The sequence below is a fragment of the Neopsephotus bourkii genome, unplaced genomic scaffold, assembly GCF_033783945.1.
Source record: "Neopsephotus bourkii isolate Nb327-2 ecotype Australia unplaced genomic scaffold, CSIRO-AGI_Nbou_v1 NB_1493, whole genome shotgun sequence".
Classification (NCBI taxonomy): domain Eukaryota; kingdom Metazoa; phylum Chordata; class Aves; order Psittaciformes; family Psittacidae; genus Neopsephotus; species Neopsephotus bourkii.
The window spans coordinates 4,055,151-4,069,774 of NW_026901969.1; the positions used below are offsets into that span (position 1 = coordinate 4,055,151).

A 14,624-nucleotide genomic window follows, 5' to 3' on the forward strand; every position below is an offset into this window, starting at 1 on the left:
TCCCTTAATCTACCTTGAAGTCACTTAGCAGTAATTTATGGCTAATTCTGCTTCATAGGAACCATAATTTTGGTAATTTAGATTTGAAAACCATTTGAACTGTAAAGAAAAAGAAATAGGTGAAGCTATTCAGAAAAAAAAAGTTATTAAATTACCAAGTCCTGTGTACAAAGGGAGTCTATGCTAATGAGATTATGAAGAACTTTTTTTATTTAAGATGGACCTAATTCTCTTATTTAAGCAAAACATTTTAAAGCACATTCTATTTGTACGATCCCAAAAGACACAGATTGTGTCAGACAGTTTTAATTCCCATTCTTTTATATTTTCCTATAATTGCTTTGGGTGAAATGTTGCCCTCAGGTCTCAGTCTCAGCACTGAAATCAGTGGGAGTCACATGAGTCCCGCAAGGGCTGTAATTTGGAATTTAGTAGGCAGTGAATCAACGTGATTCAAATCACAAGAGTTTTCAACGTCCGTACTAAGGAAGAGTTGTTTACAGTGGTGAGTCCATGAGATTTCAAATGCTGGTCAGAGCTGATTCAAATAGTCTTTAAAATCAGAATTTAAACATAAGTTAAAAAACCTACTTGAAAAAACACATTTTTTATTAAATTATTAAGATCAAAATAAACATATTCTAATGTAAATTAAAATTAAATTAAGTCAACTTCAGTGTTCCACAAAACCTTGGCTGCTCTAAACACTTAGAAGGTAGTATGGCCTTAAATCTTCCCTCCCACCCCATGCTTTTCTATTTTAGGCCAGGACAGTGTTTTAGGGTGCTTCTGACTCAGGATTTGTGCAGACACAGTACAGTGACAGAAGCCTTTACATTTACACCAGATTTCCAAAACCAGTATGTATACATCCTACCTGCTTTCTACTGTTTAATACACGTTACCCATCCAGTAAATCATTCATTATGGATGTTTATGAAAGCAGAACTTTGTAGAGAGATCTAACTGTGCAATTTATCAAAATAAGTAAGTTTTATATTAGCCGGATTTTCCAGCTTACCATAGTATAGCATGTAAAAGTCTTTTAGGACCTGAATCTTTCCATCCTGCTTATTGTCTGAGAGTAGGCTGCAAAATCAGAGAGAAAGCAACTTATTTTCCAGTAGCTGCATGGGATTTTTACTAGCGCTACCAATAAATAAAACAATACTTTCAATACAATAAAACCTACTTGCATATGCACTAAAACAGCCAATGAATGCCACAGAGAAGGGCTTTTACATACATGTTTTTCTTAACACAAATTAGTCAAAATATATGTTGCACTTAGGAACAGATGGGAAGTTACAGAAAATTAACACTTCATTTTACATCACCTGGTTTTGATTCATAGCCTTTCAGTACTGTTTTTATATAATGATAGTTTGGTGTCCATTGTGTTCTGTATAGAAGAATGAGTTGTCCTTGCATTGTTACAAAATCAGTGCCTAACAGCTCTTACTATGTTTGGTATTTAAACCTGTCTGCATGTACAGATAATTTTGCAAATGCTACAAATAGCCAAAATAGGATCAAAATATTAATATATTTAACAAATTGTCTGCTTAGTAGTTTTAAGGTTTATTATTTATGTTGACGACATATTTTCTCTCTTTTGCAGATTGTAGCTTTGCGTGAACAAAATGCACACATTCAAAGGAAAATGGCAGCTGGTGAAGGGCCTGCTGAATCAGAGCATATTGAAGGAATGGAGCCTGGGCAAAAGGTTCATGAAAAGGTATAAAATGTTAGTTTTCACTGGAATACACCATCAGTATGAGAAATAAGCAGGTGTTAGATTTTTGTAATGTAAATATTTTGTGGCACATCCCTTTAGAATAGTCTGCTTAATTAAACCAGTATCAAAAATGAGCTTGTTTAAATGGAAAAGAAATTTAAACGGGCTCTTTGGTAGAGTACAGAGTTAGACCCAGGACTTATAATAAACTCTGCTTGGAATTTTTGCATAATGCTACAATTAAGAATAATGTATCCTGCTGAGTGATCTTATGCACATCACATACAGAAGGGCAAGGTGTAGTGGCATGGATATGTGAAATAGGGTATATATGCAATAACTACTAATACTAATAAATACTAAATAAATACTAAATAAGTACTAAAACTACTAATACTAAGAAATACTAATAGGGTAACATGCAATAACTACTGCCAGAATAGTCCATAGCAGGATAACAGAGATGTAAAAACTAGAAAAAAGTAATTTTCCTCTCTGATACCTATAGATACTCTTTAAAGTCATACCCATGTTCATATAGAGAGAAATGAAGAGCTTTATTTACTTAGCACATTTTCAATGAGAAATAGGGATATTGAATTTAGATATTTAAATACTAGATATTTAATATTAAATTTAGATACTTTAACTACTTAGCAGCCTAAGTATTTGCTGCTTCAGGCTGAAAGAGAAAGAAAAGGTAGAGAATATTGATTTAGAAACATTTTCTTCTAAGCCTTAGTTTTCCAGTTTGATAAAAACCCAAGTTGTGTATCTTCCTCTCTTGCTTCACAGTTACTAAATTAAAATGCAAGCATAACGTAACATTTGGCAGACAGATGAAATGAGTAAAGTTGCTGCTTGGATCTCTAATTGTGCATTTCTGTCTAATGGCCTGTGATGAACAGTGGCATAAATCATACTTATAAAGAATAACACTCATCATTACTTATTTATTTTATAGACAATCTAATTTACAGGGGTGCATTTGCATGGCAAGCATTAATTTTACATGCTTTGCAGTTTATTTTATGTCTGCATTTTTCTTTGAGTAATCTGTGTGATTCAGAGCCATACAGTAAACAAATACTGTTCAGCTACTTTCCAATTCCTTGCAAAATCTTACTCTTTGACACTTCTGTGAAATTTTGTTAAAACAGTCAACATCCCACTCACTTGTGCTTTTAAATACCACCATGCTGCTTAGCTGAAAACCTCTAATTATAGCATTTCTTTGCAATCTATGTCCTCTGATTTGAGTCAGTGCATGCCTTATTTATAAGCTGAAATAAATGGAAATATCTGTCCTTTAAGAAATCTTCATTTTTAGATATTAATAAAAGAGGAATGAAAGCAAAGAAAAATATTGTTGTCATTTTATATGAAATGTTTGTAGACCATTATGTCCAGAAAAATTCTGTGCTTCCCAGTCAAAACAATTGAAGTTGGTTTTGTTAAGCTGAATTAAAGGCTTGTGCTTTATCACTTTTGTGTACTAGATAGGGAGTTCACAGGAGACTGTATATTGACACCAGGTCACCCAATGTACACTAATTCAAATCCTCTGCAGTAGCTGCTCTCTCTCCTTCCATTAGCTTAGTGCATAATACTATCAATTCCTTGTTATTTTGTGAAGTCCTCACTTTGTAAGCTACTTCCAATTAAACTCATACTCTAAGCTTCCATTTAGAAAACATTCTTTCAACTTCTGTAGTATGCATGGAGAACAATAAGCTATGAGGTAATGGTTTGCACCCTCTTGTAATACAGGAGATCAAGGTTCAGTTTCAGTCAATCTGAGTGAGATCCTATGGTTTAGGTTTCAACTTTGTGATAGTCACAATTATATAGGTTAAACTTAAGCAGTACCTTTAGGTAGTCACCCTATTAATCATGTGTATCTTCTGCGGGTCCTGAAGGAGCTGGCAAATGAAGTTGCTAAGCCACTGGCCATCATATTTGAAAAATCATGGCAGTCAGGTGAAGTTCCCGACGACTGGAAAAAGGGGAAAAGAAGGGGAAAATGGATGACCCAGGGAATTACAGACCAGTCAGTCTCACCTCTGTGCCTGGCAAAATCTTGGAGCAGATTCTCCTGGAAGGCATGCTAAGGCACATGAAAAACAACAAGGTGCTTTGTGACAGCCAGCATGGCTTCACCAAGGGGAAATCCTGCCTGACCAATCTGGTGGCTTCTATGATGGGGCTACAGAACTGATGGACAGCGGTAAAGCAGTTGATGTCATCTACCTGGTTTTGTGTAAAGCGTTCGACACTGTCCCACACGACATTCTTGTCTCTAAATTGGAGAGACATCAATTTGATGAATGGACCACTCAGTGGCTAAAGAACTGGCTGGATGGCCGCACACAAAGAGTTGTGGTCAATGTCTCAATGTCCGGCTGGACACCAGTAACGAGCGGTGTCCCTCAGGGATCAGTGTTGGGACCGGTCTTGTTTAACATCATCGTCACTGACATGGACAGTGGGATTGAGTGCGCCCTCAGCAAGTTTACCGATATCGCCAAGCTGTGTGGTTCTGTTGATAACGCTGGAGGGAAGGAATGCCATCCAGAGGGACCTTGACACACTTGGGAGGTGGGCTGATGCCAACCTCATGAAGTTTAACCATGACAAGTGCAAGGTCCTACACCTGGGTCAGAGCAATCCCAGACACAGCTACAGGCTGGGCAGAGAAGAGATTCAGAGCAGCCCTGCAGAGAGGGGCTTGGGGGTGCTGGTGGATGAGAAAATGAATATGAGCCGGCTTCAGTGTGCGCTTGCATCCCAGAAAGCCAACCGTATCGTGGGCTGCATCAAAAGGAGTGTGACCAGCATGTTGAAGGAGGTGATCCTGCCCCTTTACTCTGCTCTCGTGAGACCTCACTTGGAGTATTGTGTACAGTTCTGGTGTCCTCAACATAAAAAGGACATGGATCTTTTGGAACAAGTCCAGAGGAGGCCACGAGAATGATCAGGGGACTGGAGCACCTCCCATATGAAGATCGGCTGAGAAAGTTGGGGCTGTTCAGCTTGGAGAAGAGAAGGATGCATGGAGACCTCATAGCAGCCTTCCGGTATCTGAAGGGGGCCTATAGGGATGCTGGGGAGGGACTCTTCATTAGGGACTGTAGTGATAGGGCAAGGGGTAATGGGTTAAAACTTAAAGAGGGGAAGTTTAGATTGGATATAAGGAGGAAATTCTTTCGTGTTAGGGTGGTGAGGCACTGGAATAGGTTGCCCAGGGAGGCTGTGAATGCTCCATCCCTGGCAGCGTTCAAGGGAAGGTTGGACAGAGCCTTGGGTGATATGGTTTAGAGTGAGGTGTCCCTGCCCATGGCAGGAGGGTTGGAACTAGATGATCTTAAGGTCCTTTCCAACCCTAACTATTCTATGATTCTGTGATTCTTGGACTTTGCAGGAGATATAGACATGGTAAAGTCTACACAGGCGTTGAAGTAGAGCTTGCCTAGGTTTGCAGAACAGACAGTCCCAAACTGAAATAGGCAATTACAGGATTCCTCAGCTTAAAATAACCTACTGAAAGAGTTAGCCAGTATGGTTCACATGGAATGGAGACTGGACTGTTTTCAGAGTTTTAGGTGTGTCAAAGTTTAGCATCTGTTTTGAAGCTGGAATAACTTTTTGTGTATTTAGGAAAAAGATGACAACATAGATTTCAGCTCATTTATAATATTAGTACTGAATGATATCTATACTTTTGTGGGAAAAAAATCATCTGACTACATTTCACAGCAACACAGAAATATTTTGTATTACTTCAATGCTTAGAAAAGGTGCTAAAAAAAAAAGCTATTACATAGTTTTAGGCTGCTGCCTCTCAAGAGGATAGAAAGAATGGTCCAAGAACCTTTCTGGGCCATTCATTTTCTTTTTTAAAATTTCTTGGAAAAGTGAGACATTGCCAGATAATGGAGAAGTCAAAGTCATGACCAAAGCTGCTTTAGTGTATTTATCTACACTGGTGTTAGCAAAATTATGAAAAAGCTAATAGTGAAAATTGAGAACAACAAAAAAAAAAAGCTCTCCAGAAAATGAAAATAAAGAGAATGCTAAAATGACTCTATAAGTTTTATAGATAGTGTTTTGTAATTTCTATGAAAAGTGTACATATTTTTATGAGACAAAGAATTTGGTTCAAAAGGAAATTGTTTCACAATACCTTTCTTTTTTTTCTATAAAGAATGGCTCAGTACATAATTTGTTTTTTGTTGGTTTTTTTTTTTTTTTTTAATGAGCAATAAGGGAAATCAAGCCAGTTAATCTTTAAGAAGCAGAAATCTTATTAATGGTGACAGGGTATAATCATAAATGGAGACTCATTTCCAAGTATAAATGAAACATCTCAAAAGAAAATAATGATGAAATAGAAGTAATGAGAAATATTAACCATGAATATTTATTGCTTCACCAAAAAATAAAGCCTAAACCAAAAGCAATTGAACAAAAAGGGAAAACTTCTAAGAAAAAATAGAGTGAATGGCTTTTAATTCTGATTTCACAAAATTACAAACTTTGTAAGGCATCTGCTATAGGAAAGTATTAGGGATTTCAACATGGAATTATCCTGATTTAAAACAAAACAGTAAAAACCAAGAAGGAGCTTCTGGGGTCTAGCTTTTTGTGCCTGGAGAAGACTGCAGATTGTACTGTGAGTTGCTTTTATTGGCAGGTGAATGCCAGGTCATTAAACAGATATGGTCACACATGTTCCCTAAGGGGGACTTCAACCAGTTATGTTAAAATTTCTGCTCTATGATAATAGAGCTTCCAAGCTACATCTTTTAAGCATGACAAATTTAAAAGCTAGCAAATATGGAAACTTGCAACCAGGCCAACTTGCACAAATAGATCTTTATAGGACTCTGAAAAATTCTTTAAAAAAAATCTGACAAGATCACCTGATGAGGGAATTCAGCTATTTCTATTATCAGATATTCTTCTCCTTAGATTGGTGACCAGTGGACACCACTTGCTGCTGTCCAGATCTTTCACCTGATCATTGGGGACCTGATTGGCCCACAGGCAAAGGCCTGGAAAGACAGTATTCCCAGTGAATAAATTATCCCTTGAGAAATCTATTTGGAAATAGGTTGGGAAGCTATAGAAGTGGGACTTAGCATTAGAGTTCATGATCGTGACAATGGAGGATGCATGCAGAGTTATTAAAGGAAAGAAGTTGGAAAGGTGTGAAACTCTGCAGTGGCACGTTAAGTGAAGAAGGAACCTGCCGTTTAGCAGGAGGGTAGCTTATGTGATTCTCTTCTCAATATTAATGGTTTTCCATCTGAAACAGCCAGCAGTGAGTGACAGCTCACAGGTAGGCTCCTCCTGACATTGTGAGCAGGGTCTGTTCACTCCACCTCATGTACATCTGGGGAAACTTGAATGCAGGGTGTTAGTAAAGTATTACCAAAGTTCATCTGCCACCTCAAATTATTGCACCAGCAATATTACAGGAGGCTATTTATGTAAGTAAATCTAAAATTATGATGAAGCTTTTGGACAAGAAGGATTGGTGTTCTCATCAGTCCTTGATGATAAGATTTCTGGCTCAGAATGAAAGGTGCATCCTGGAGATGAAAGTTTGGCTGTGAAGGTGGTGTTGCAAGTCATCTTTGTTTTTTCTCAGCTCTGGAATAATGCTTGAGGAGCCAATGGGCAAAACCACTCTGCATATCATGTAAAAGCAGGAATCTCTTTGACCAGTGGATTTCTGAAAGAAAGTTTGCTGTAAAGACTTTTTTGTTCCGCTGTTTACTGAGTGCAGCCAGAATGCATGATGTGTGAAAAAATAGTGGGAGAGGTGATCCTTGCCCCAAAGCACTCATAGTCTGAATTAGTGAAATAATACTCTACAGACATACAATACATTTAATAACCAGATGATAGGTTTGTTCTTCAGTACTGCAGGTGTCTTTCTGGCTTTCCAATCATCTCTTTCTGGATTAATATTGATAAAGCTAATTAAAGAAGCATGTGCTGAGTGGGACTTAATGAAGATTGGTGGCTTGAAACACCTGAGGAGGTGAGGAGTTTTCAGACTGAAAGGAAATACAGATAAAAACTAGCTGGAATTGCAAGTCTTTATGAATCTAAGGAGTAAGTCTGGGAGAGTATACAATATTCTCTCTGAAAGAGTCAAGGCAAATATTTCGTAAGTACTGTGGTGCTTAATAGTTCAGTCTGTCTGCATGATTATGAATGCTTAGTGCTCAACAGTATAGCATAGGGATTTATTATACTGAAAAGCTGCATTACGTATGCATTATTTACATGCTGAATCAATAGACTTCTCAGATCTTTAATTTTTCAAGAAAAAAATGCTCTTTGCTTGTTTCACATAGATTAATTTGACTTTCAGTAATACAAAATCCTTTTTACTTAGCAGAAATCTCTATATACTTACTTCTACATGTCAAGTCCTTTAAACCACTGCTTTAAATGTGCACTTACCTTTGCAAGGGAATTTTAACGTCTAGCACTGTGCCATCTGATGGCATTGGCTGACTTAACTTATGCTGGATGATTTGCTGCAAGGAATTGCTGGGTCAGTAATTTCTAATGCTAGGCTGGGCAGGCTAGTAAGAAAAAGGAGGGCAAATGGGGACAGGGTTTACATGTTGAATTTGGTTTGGACAGCTAACTAGCCCTTATAATTAAGAAGCAGCAAGTGATTTCTCTCTCCTGTCTAAGATCTCAGAAATTCTTCTAATAGTACAAAGGAGAAATAGGCAGGCACTCTGGAAGAAACCAGCAACAAGAAGAAATATGCCTACCTGTCAAGTAAACTTTTTTTTTTATATTATTATTATTATTATTCCCCCCATCCAAGCTACCATTTTGCAAAGTGAGTAAAGGGTAAGAGATGATTACAGGCATCAGAAAGTAGAATGAGAGCTGAAAGCTGATCAGGAAGCAGACTTATTTCAGATCTTAAAATTAGTAATAAACACTGAAGTCTTTTGATGGCTTTGTAGAAGAAGCAAAACAGGATGGTTGGAGAGAAAAGTGCTGGAGAAGGCAGCTGTTTTTACATCAGTATTGTGGTAGCAAAGAAATATTTCAGTTCAGAGAACACTGGCTTTCATAATTAATTAAAGATTTGAGAAAATGCAAGGTAACTGAAGAAGAGACCTCTAATGATTCTGCAATTTCTGCTTGACACAGACCAAAAGATTTGGAACAACCTAGAGAGCTAGCATAGTATTCAAACATTAAAGAGGCAACCAACCACTTGGAAATTACTGTGGCAGCTTAGGTGTAATGCTATTATTTTGGGCATAGCTTTTCACATTTGGTTTTGTGTGCTGATTATATGGATGATGATCCTGTTGCTTTTTCTTCTTTAGTTGTCACTTGTGATTGGGCTGTCACATATCTGGGTCTGTATTAATATAATTTACTTTCTTTTAAACCTTTTGCATGAGGCAGTTGAACGGAATAAGAGTGGAAGAACTGTAGTAAAAAGCATCCTCTGGCAACTGGCTATTCATTTATTCTTACATATCAAACAGCATCTGTTTGCAGCATTAAATTTTACTCTTTCATAAGGTCAAGTGACATGTAGATTTTAGCTTCCTTTCATGATTATTTTACTTCATTTTTAGTATTTCTATACTACAAATTTCATACAAGTTTATTTGACCTGAGAAATATACTGTATTTCTGTCTCTCCCCTGATAATCTTCCAGCATTCTAAGTCAGAAGGATCGTCAGCACCGCAGAGCTCAAAGTAATCTTTTTCTTTTTTTTCCCTGGGACTGGGGACAAAATTTTCCAGTTTTTCTGCCTGTTTTCAAAGGGTTTTTTTAAACAAACAACAAACTGAACACATGGTTTTAAAGCTTTTAAGCTTCATGCAGCATTTCTTTCCTACTCTTCCTTACATTGAATTTTCAGTATATGTATTATTTGTAGGAATTACATTGATTCAGCGAGAGTCTAAAAGTAACTTGGGTTTTAAAACAGGTACTAGTACTGATCATGTTCTATTTCCAAAATATTTCCAAAGTGATTTGTATCTTTAAAATTCTATATGTTATATATGAATGAAGATTTTAATATCAGCAACCATATCAGCTGACTGGCCAAAACTCAGAGCAACTGACCAAAAGTCAGGACAACTGACCAAATTCATCTATGTTTTATAGAGCAACAGATGGCACTCACCTTAGTAGAAAATGAAAGGAGAAGTGTCACAAAATGAAGTGAGACAGTGATATTCCTTTAGGTTGAGATGCCGTCCTAGAATAACAGAGAGTAAAAAAGCGGTGTTTGAAGTCCAGTCACCATGAGTATTAGGGTCATAGGCTTATGGCAGATATGAGGATATGTCATATCTTGAGGCAGGTAACAGTATATTCCAGTCTCCAAGACCTTCTGCAGCAATGACATTCTGTTATTTTGAAACAATTGTCTTATTTATATAGCCTTTTCTAAACATTGTGATTTTTCTGAAAACAATTCCTTGCTGAAACATACATTGTATCCATTGCTTTATTTTTTATGTATGCTTTAGTGAATTACTTTTTTTTTTCCAACTGCAAACTGCAAGAAAAAAGAGAAAATGAAATTCCCTAATTTGGCAGGTTCAGAGAGAACTTGCAAAATTTGTGTTCTTTGCTTACATATATTTACATACTTATATGGGTAAATCTTCAGATATTTAGTAAATAGAACTTATTAGAATCATAGAATAGTTAGGGTTGGAAAGGACCTTAAGATCATCAAGTTTCAACCCCCCCTGTCATGGGCAGGGACACCTCGCTCTAAACCATGTCACCCAAGGCTCGTCCAACCTGGCCTTGAACAATGCCAGGGATGGAGCTTTCACAACCTCCTTGGGCAACCTATTCCAGTGCCTCACCACCCTATTATATTATATGCAGACCTTTGAAAAAACATTTTGATGTTAGTTTTTATGTTGCATGTCAAGAAAATACATGTAATCAAAAGGGTGCTTTTATCAAAAGTTTTCATATTTTAAAAATAACTCTGACATAACTCTAGTAGACATATTCCTATATAGTTCTGGTGTCCTCATCATAAAAAGGACATGGAACTGTTGGAACAAGTCCAGAGGAGGGCCACGAGGATGATCAGGGAACTGGAGCACCTCCTATATGAAGATCGGCTGAGAAAGTTGGGGCTGTTCAGCCTGGAGAACAGAAGTCTGCGTGGAGACCTCATAGCAGCCTTCCCGTATCTGAAGGGGGTTTATAAGGATGCTGGGGAGGGACTATTCGTTAGGGACTGTAGTGATAGGACAAGGGGTAACAGGTTAAAACTTAAACAGGGGAAGTTTAGATTGGATATGAGGAGGAAGTTCTTTACTGTAAGGGTGGTGAGGCACTGGAATGGGTTGCCCAGGGAAGTTCTGAATGCTCCATCCCTGGCAGTGTTCAAGGCCAGTTTGGACAGAGCCTTGGGTGATATGGTTTAGAGGGAGGTGTCCCTGCCCATGGCAGGGGGGTTGGAACTAGATGATCTTAAGGTCCTTTCCAACCCTAACTATTCTATGATTCTATATAATGCAGCTTGCCATTTCAAAAGTATCATGGTTTACATCACATAAACTACATGCTCACATGCCATTTATTACTTTTCAGATTTGTTTTTTGCTTGCTTATAACCTTGCAACAATTCCTGGACCACTATTTAGAGAACTGTAAGGCGAATTCAATGCAAGGTAGAATTTGTTCATCTGTGACAACTGCTAAAATTGCTGTGTGAGACTAAAATGGTAAACAAGATTATAATTATCATAGATAAAAAAAAAGTTATTTCAAATTTGCACAATGTAATAAAGTATGATGGTTATAATATTTATCCTGTTTGTGTACTATTTGTTTACATACCTGACTGCTGCCTAATAATGGGATTTTAAGTGGACTAACTGAACACTTTCAGAACAACAAACTGAGTGTAAATAAGTTTTTCAATTGCTATCATTTTATCATAGTGTCCTGAAAGTAGATCAATGATGATTCAGCAGCTAACATAAAATGTCATGATAATATTATTAACTAGTATAAAGAAAACAATTTTGGAACAGAGTTATTTGATATAATGAATTTTTAGAATAAAATAACTTTAATCAATGATCTGCAGAAGGGCAAGTGGTCTTAATCTGAGTTCATTTTATGGCTGATTGGGGAAAAAATGTAACTAAAGCCAATAAGCAAAGTAAAGGTCTTTTTAAATTTTCTAGAAGATTCCTGTTTAAATATATTCTGGTGATAATAATATAGAAGTGCTAATGAAAGGAAGCTTGGTTTCCTTTCAGAACTTGCTAGGAATATTTCATATATACATTGCTGTGCTCCCTACCATCTGAAGGACGATGAATGCATTTTAGGACCTGTACTTCTGCATGATGTTCTTTTAAGATCTGTAACATATTTAAAATGGCAGTTACACTGAAATACTTTGTTCCCATGCTACATAACGGAAAGGTAGCAAATAAAATTGTACCTAATTAAGAAAGTGAATGATATCTTGGACTACTTCAGGTTGATTTTTTTCATGTTGCAGGTAAAATAACATGCTTCTCTCCTGAAATCATTTATTTATAATATAGATCATATTCCTAAAATCATACTGCCAATGCAGTGTGAGTTCCAGACTTTTGTATTTGGGTTGGTTTCTTTTCTTTATTTGTAACTATATTCATACCAAGGCTTTCAGCAGCATACAAATTACTACAGCAGAATGTGTTTCCAATGCAGAACTAACCAATAGTCTGTTGTTGTCCAGACTCTAAGCATTTCTTGGTACAGTGAATTCGTGATTTATTAGTGTTGCTTCCTGGCTGCAGTGTTGCCTAGTTTTGCAAATTAAGTAGGCTAAGTTTAAATGCTGTGTAAGTTTAGACAAGATGTATTTGTTCAGTTTGTTGCTTTTTAGGAGTAGTATTGTTGCAATTTGTATTTGAATAGTTGTAATGTCAAACTAAAGCTATCTTTATACAGTATTCTGCTCTTAATAGAGAAGTTTATTTCTCTATGAGATGTTACATTCTGGAATCACTAGATATGAATGAATACTAATACTTTTACAATTTTTTCATAACTACAACTGTCTTATCTAGCATGAGAATGACTGTGTTTTTCTCTTCCTAGTTGCTTGTGTAATTTTTAAAATAATCTCTGTTTTAGAAATTCTTTGCATAAATTCTGTGTTAAAAGATAACTAATAGATAATGTCACTTCTCTGTCAACAGCGCCTATCAAATGGCTCCATAGACTCCAATGATGAAGCTAGTCAAGTGGTTGAACTTCAGGAACTACTGGAAAAACAAAACTATGAAATGGCACAAATGAAGGAGCGTTTGGCCGCACTATCTTCCCGTGTGGGAGAGGTGGAGCAGGAGGCAGAGACTGCCAGAAAGGAACTCATTAAAACAGAGGAAATGAATAGTAAATATCAGAGAGACATTAGAGAGGTAAGGAGTTCATCGCCCTCGCCTCCTGTTTCTTGACTGTTTTTCCTGTGTTACCCATACAAACTTACAGAGGCCAATGAATACGAGTAGCAAAGGGTGAGTACTGGCAAAAGCCCTTGTGCATTGGAAACACATAATTTACATTAAGAAATAGTACTAGAAATCTCCTTATACAAATCCCTGCTTATAAAAGTGGGTGTGCATATGTGCAACTCAAACAGGAGAAAGGCCTGCTCCTTTGGGATTTAGCATAACTAGAGTGCATTCTGGCCAGTTTTCAGCTATTGCAGTTTTTCAAGATGAACTCTGTTAGATAAGGGTGCTGGTAATATAGATTGTCTAAAGTACATTTTTAAAACTCCTGTGTAGTTTTATAAAATGATGTTATTTATATAATCAATTATAATATTTACTCGTGCAGTAACTTCATTACCCCTGTTATTATTCCCGTCTCTGAATAAATGAAAATGTAATCAGTTTTCTTTCTTCCTCTTTAAATTTGTGGTACTTCTTAGTGCTCTCCAGAGTATCTGTCTTATGTGGTTGTTCCAAATATGTGTGGATGGATGTTAGCTTCTATTTTAGTATTTTGAAAATAAAATTTTAGTGGGACCCAGGAATGTGCATATACAATTTTCCCCCACATCACTGAACTATGTTTCTACTATTATGTACCTATATCAGTTTTTCTATTTTCTGATCAAGCCTTATGCTGTTTAAGAAGCACACAAGTAAATGTGAGCTGAATTTGGTGCTGGTTTTTGCATTGAAAAATATAGAAACTAGAAAAATATAAAACCAATGAGCATTGTTTCTGTTTGCTCTACTCAGTAGGTACGACTTTAAACACCATAGTTGCAAGGAAACCCAAAGGAAATAAATTCTCTTTGAAACAGAAAAATTACTTCTGAGCATACTTTACGTCTCGGTCTACTGTTAGCATCTAGTGAAAATTAAATTGGTATAAAATGATGTAGCATTTTAATTGCATGGGTTTTGCTGGGGTTTTTTTTGGTCACATTAGGCAATGGCACAAAAGGAAGATATGGAAGAAAGAATAACTACGCTGGAGAAGCGCTACCTTAGTGCTCAGAGAGAATCCACCTCCATACATGACATGAATGATAAGCTAGAAAATGAACTGGCAAACAAGGAAGCCATCCTCCGTCAGGTGCGAATATTACTTAGTTGGTTTCTTCATATATAGTGAATATTAATGCTAAACAGGGGGAAGATAGGAGGTTTACAATAGTTTAGTATGTTCATATTTTTAATCAACAGATTGGTTTATCTAAAAAAAAAAAGCTTCATATCAGCTTCTGCAACTATGACTACATATCAAGGTGTACATTCAACACTGGGAAATAACTGTGTGTTCTGATAGTGTTTTGCATAAATGCACCTAGTCTATTCCCTAAG

At 36.7% G+C, this 14,624-nt stretch overlaps 1 protein-coding gene across 8 annotated transcripts in view; it reads left to right on the plus strand.

Moving 5' to 3' along the window:
* The window catches only part of PPFIA2 (PTPRF interacting protein alpha 2), a 338,209-nt gene that overhangs the window by 254,419 nt on the left and 69,166 nt on the right, over window positions 1-14,624 (plus strand). For all 8 annotated transcript variants that reach the window (XR_009727817.1, XR_009727819.1, XR_009727818.1 and 5 more), the window contains 3 exons: window positions 1,622-1,738; window positions 12,984-13,205; window positions 14,230-14,376. Coding sequence is in view for 2 of the 8 variants with exons in the window: in XM_061369361.1 (XP_061225345.1) it covers window positions 1,622-1,738; window positions 12,984-13,205; window positions 14,230-14,376 (486 nt within the window). In the remaining 6 variants the exon portion in view is untranslated. The remainder of the gene's footprint in view (window positions 1-1,621; window positions 1,739-12,983; window positions 13,206-14,229; window positions 14,377-14,624) is intronic.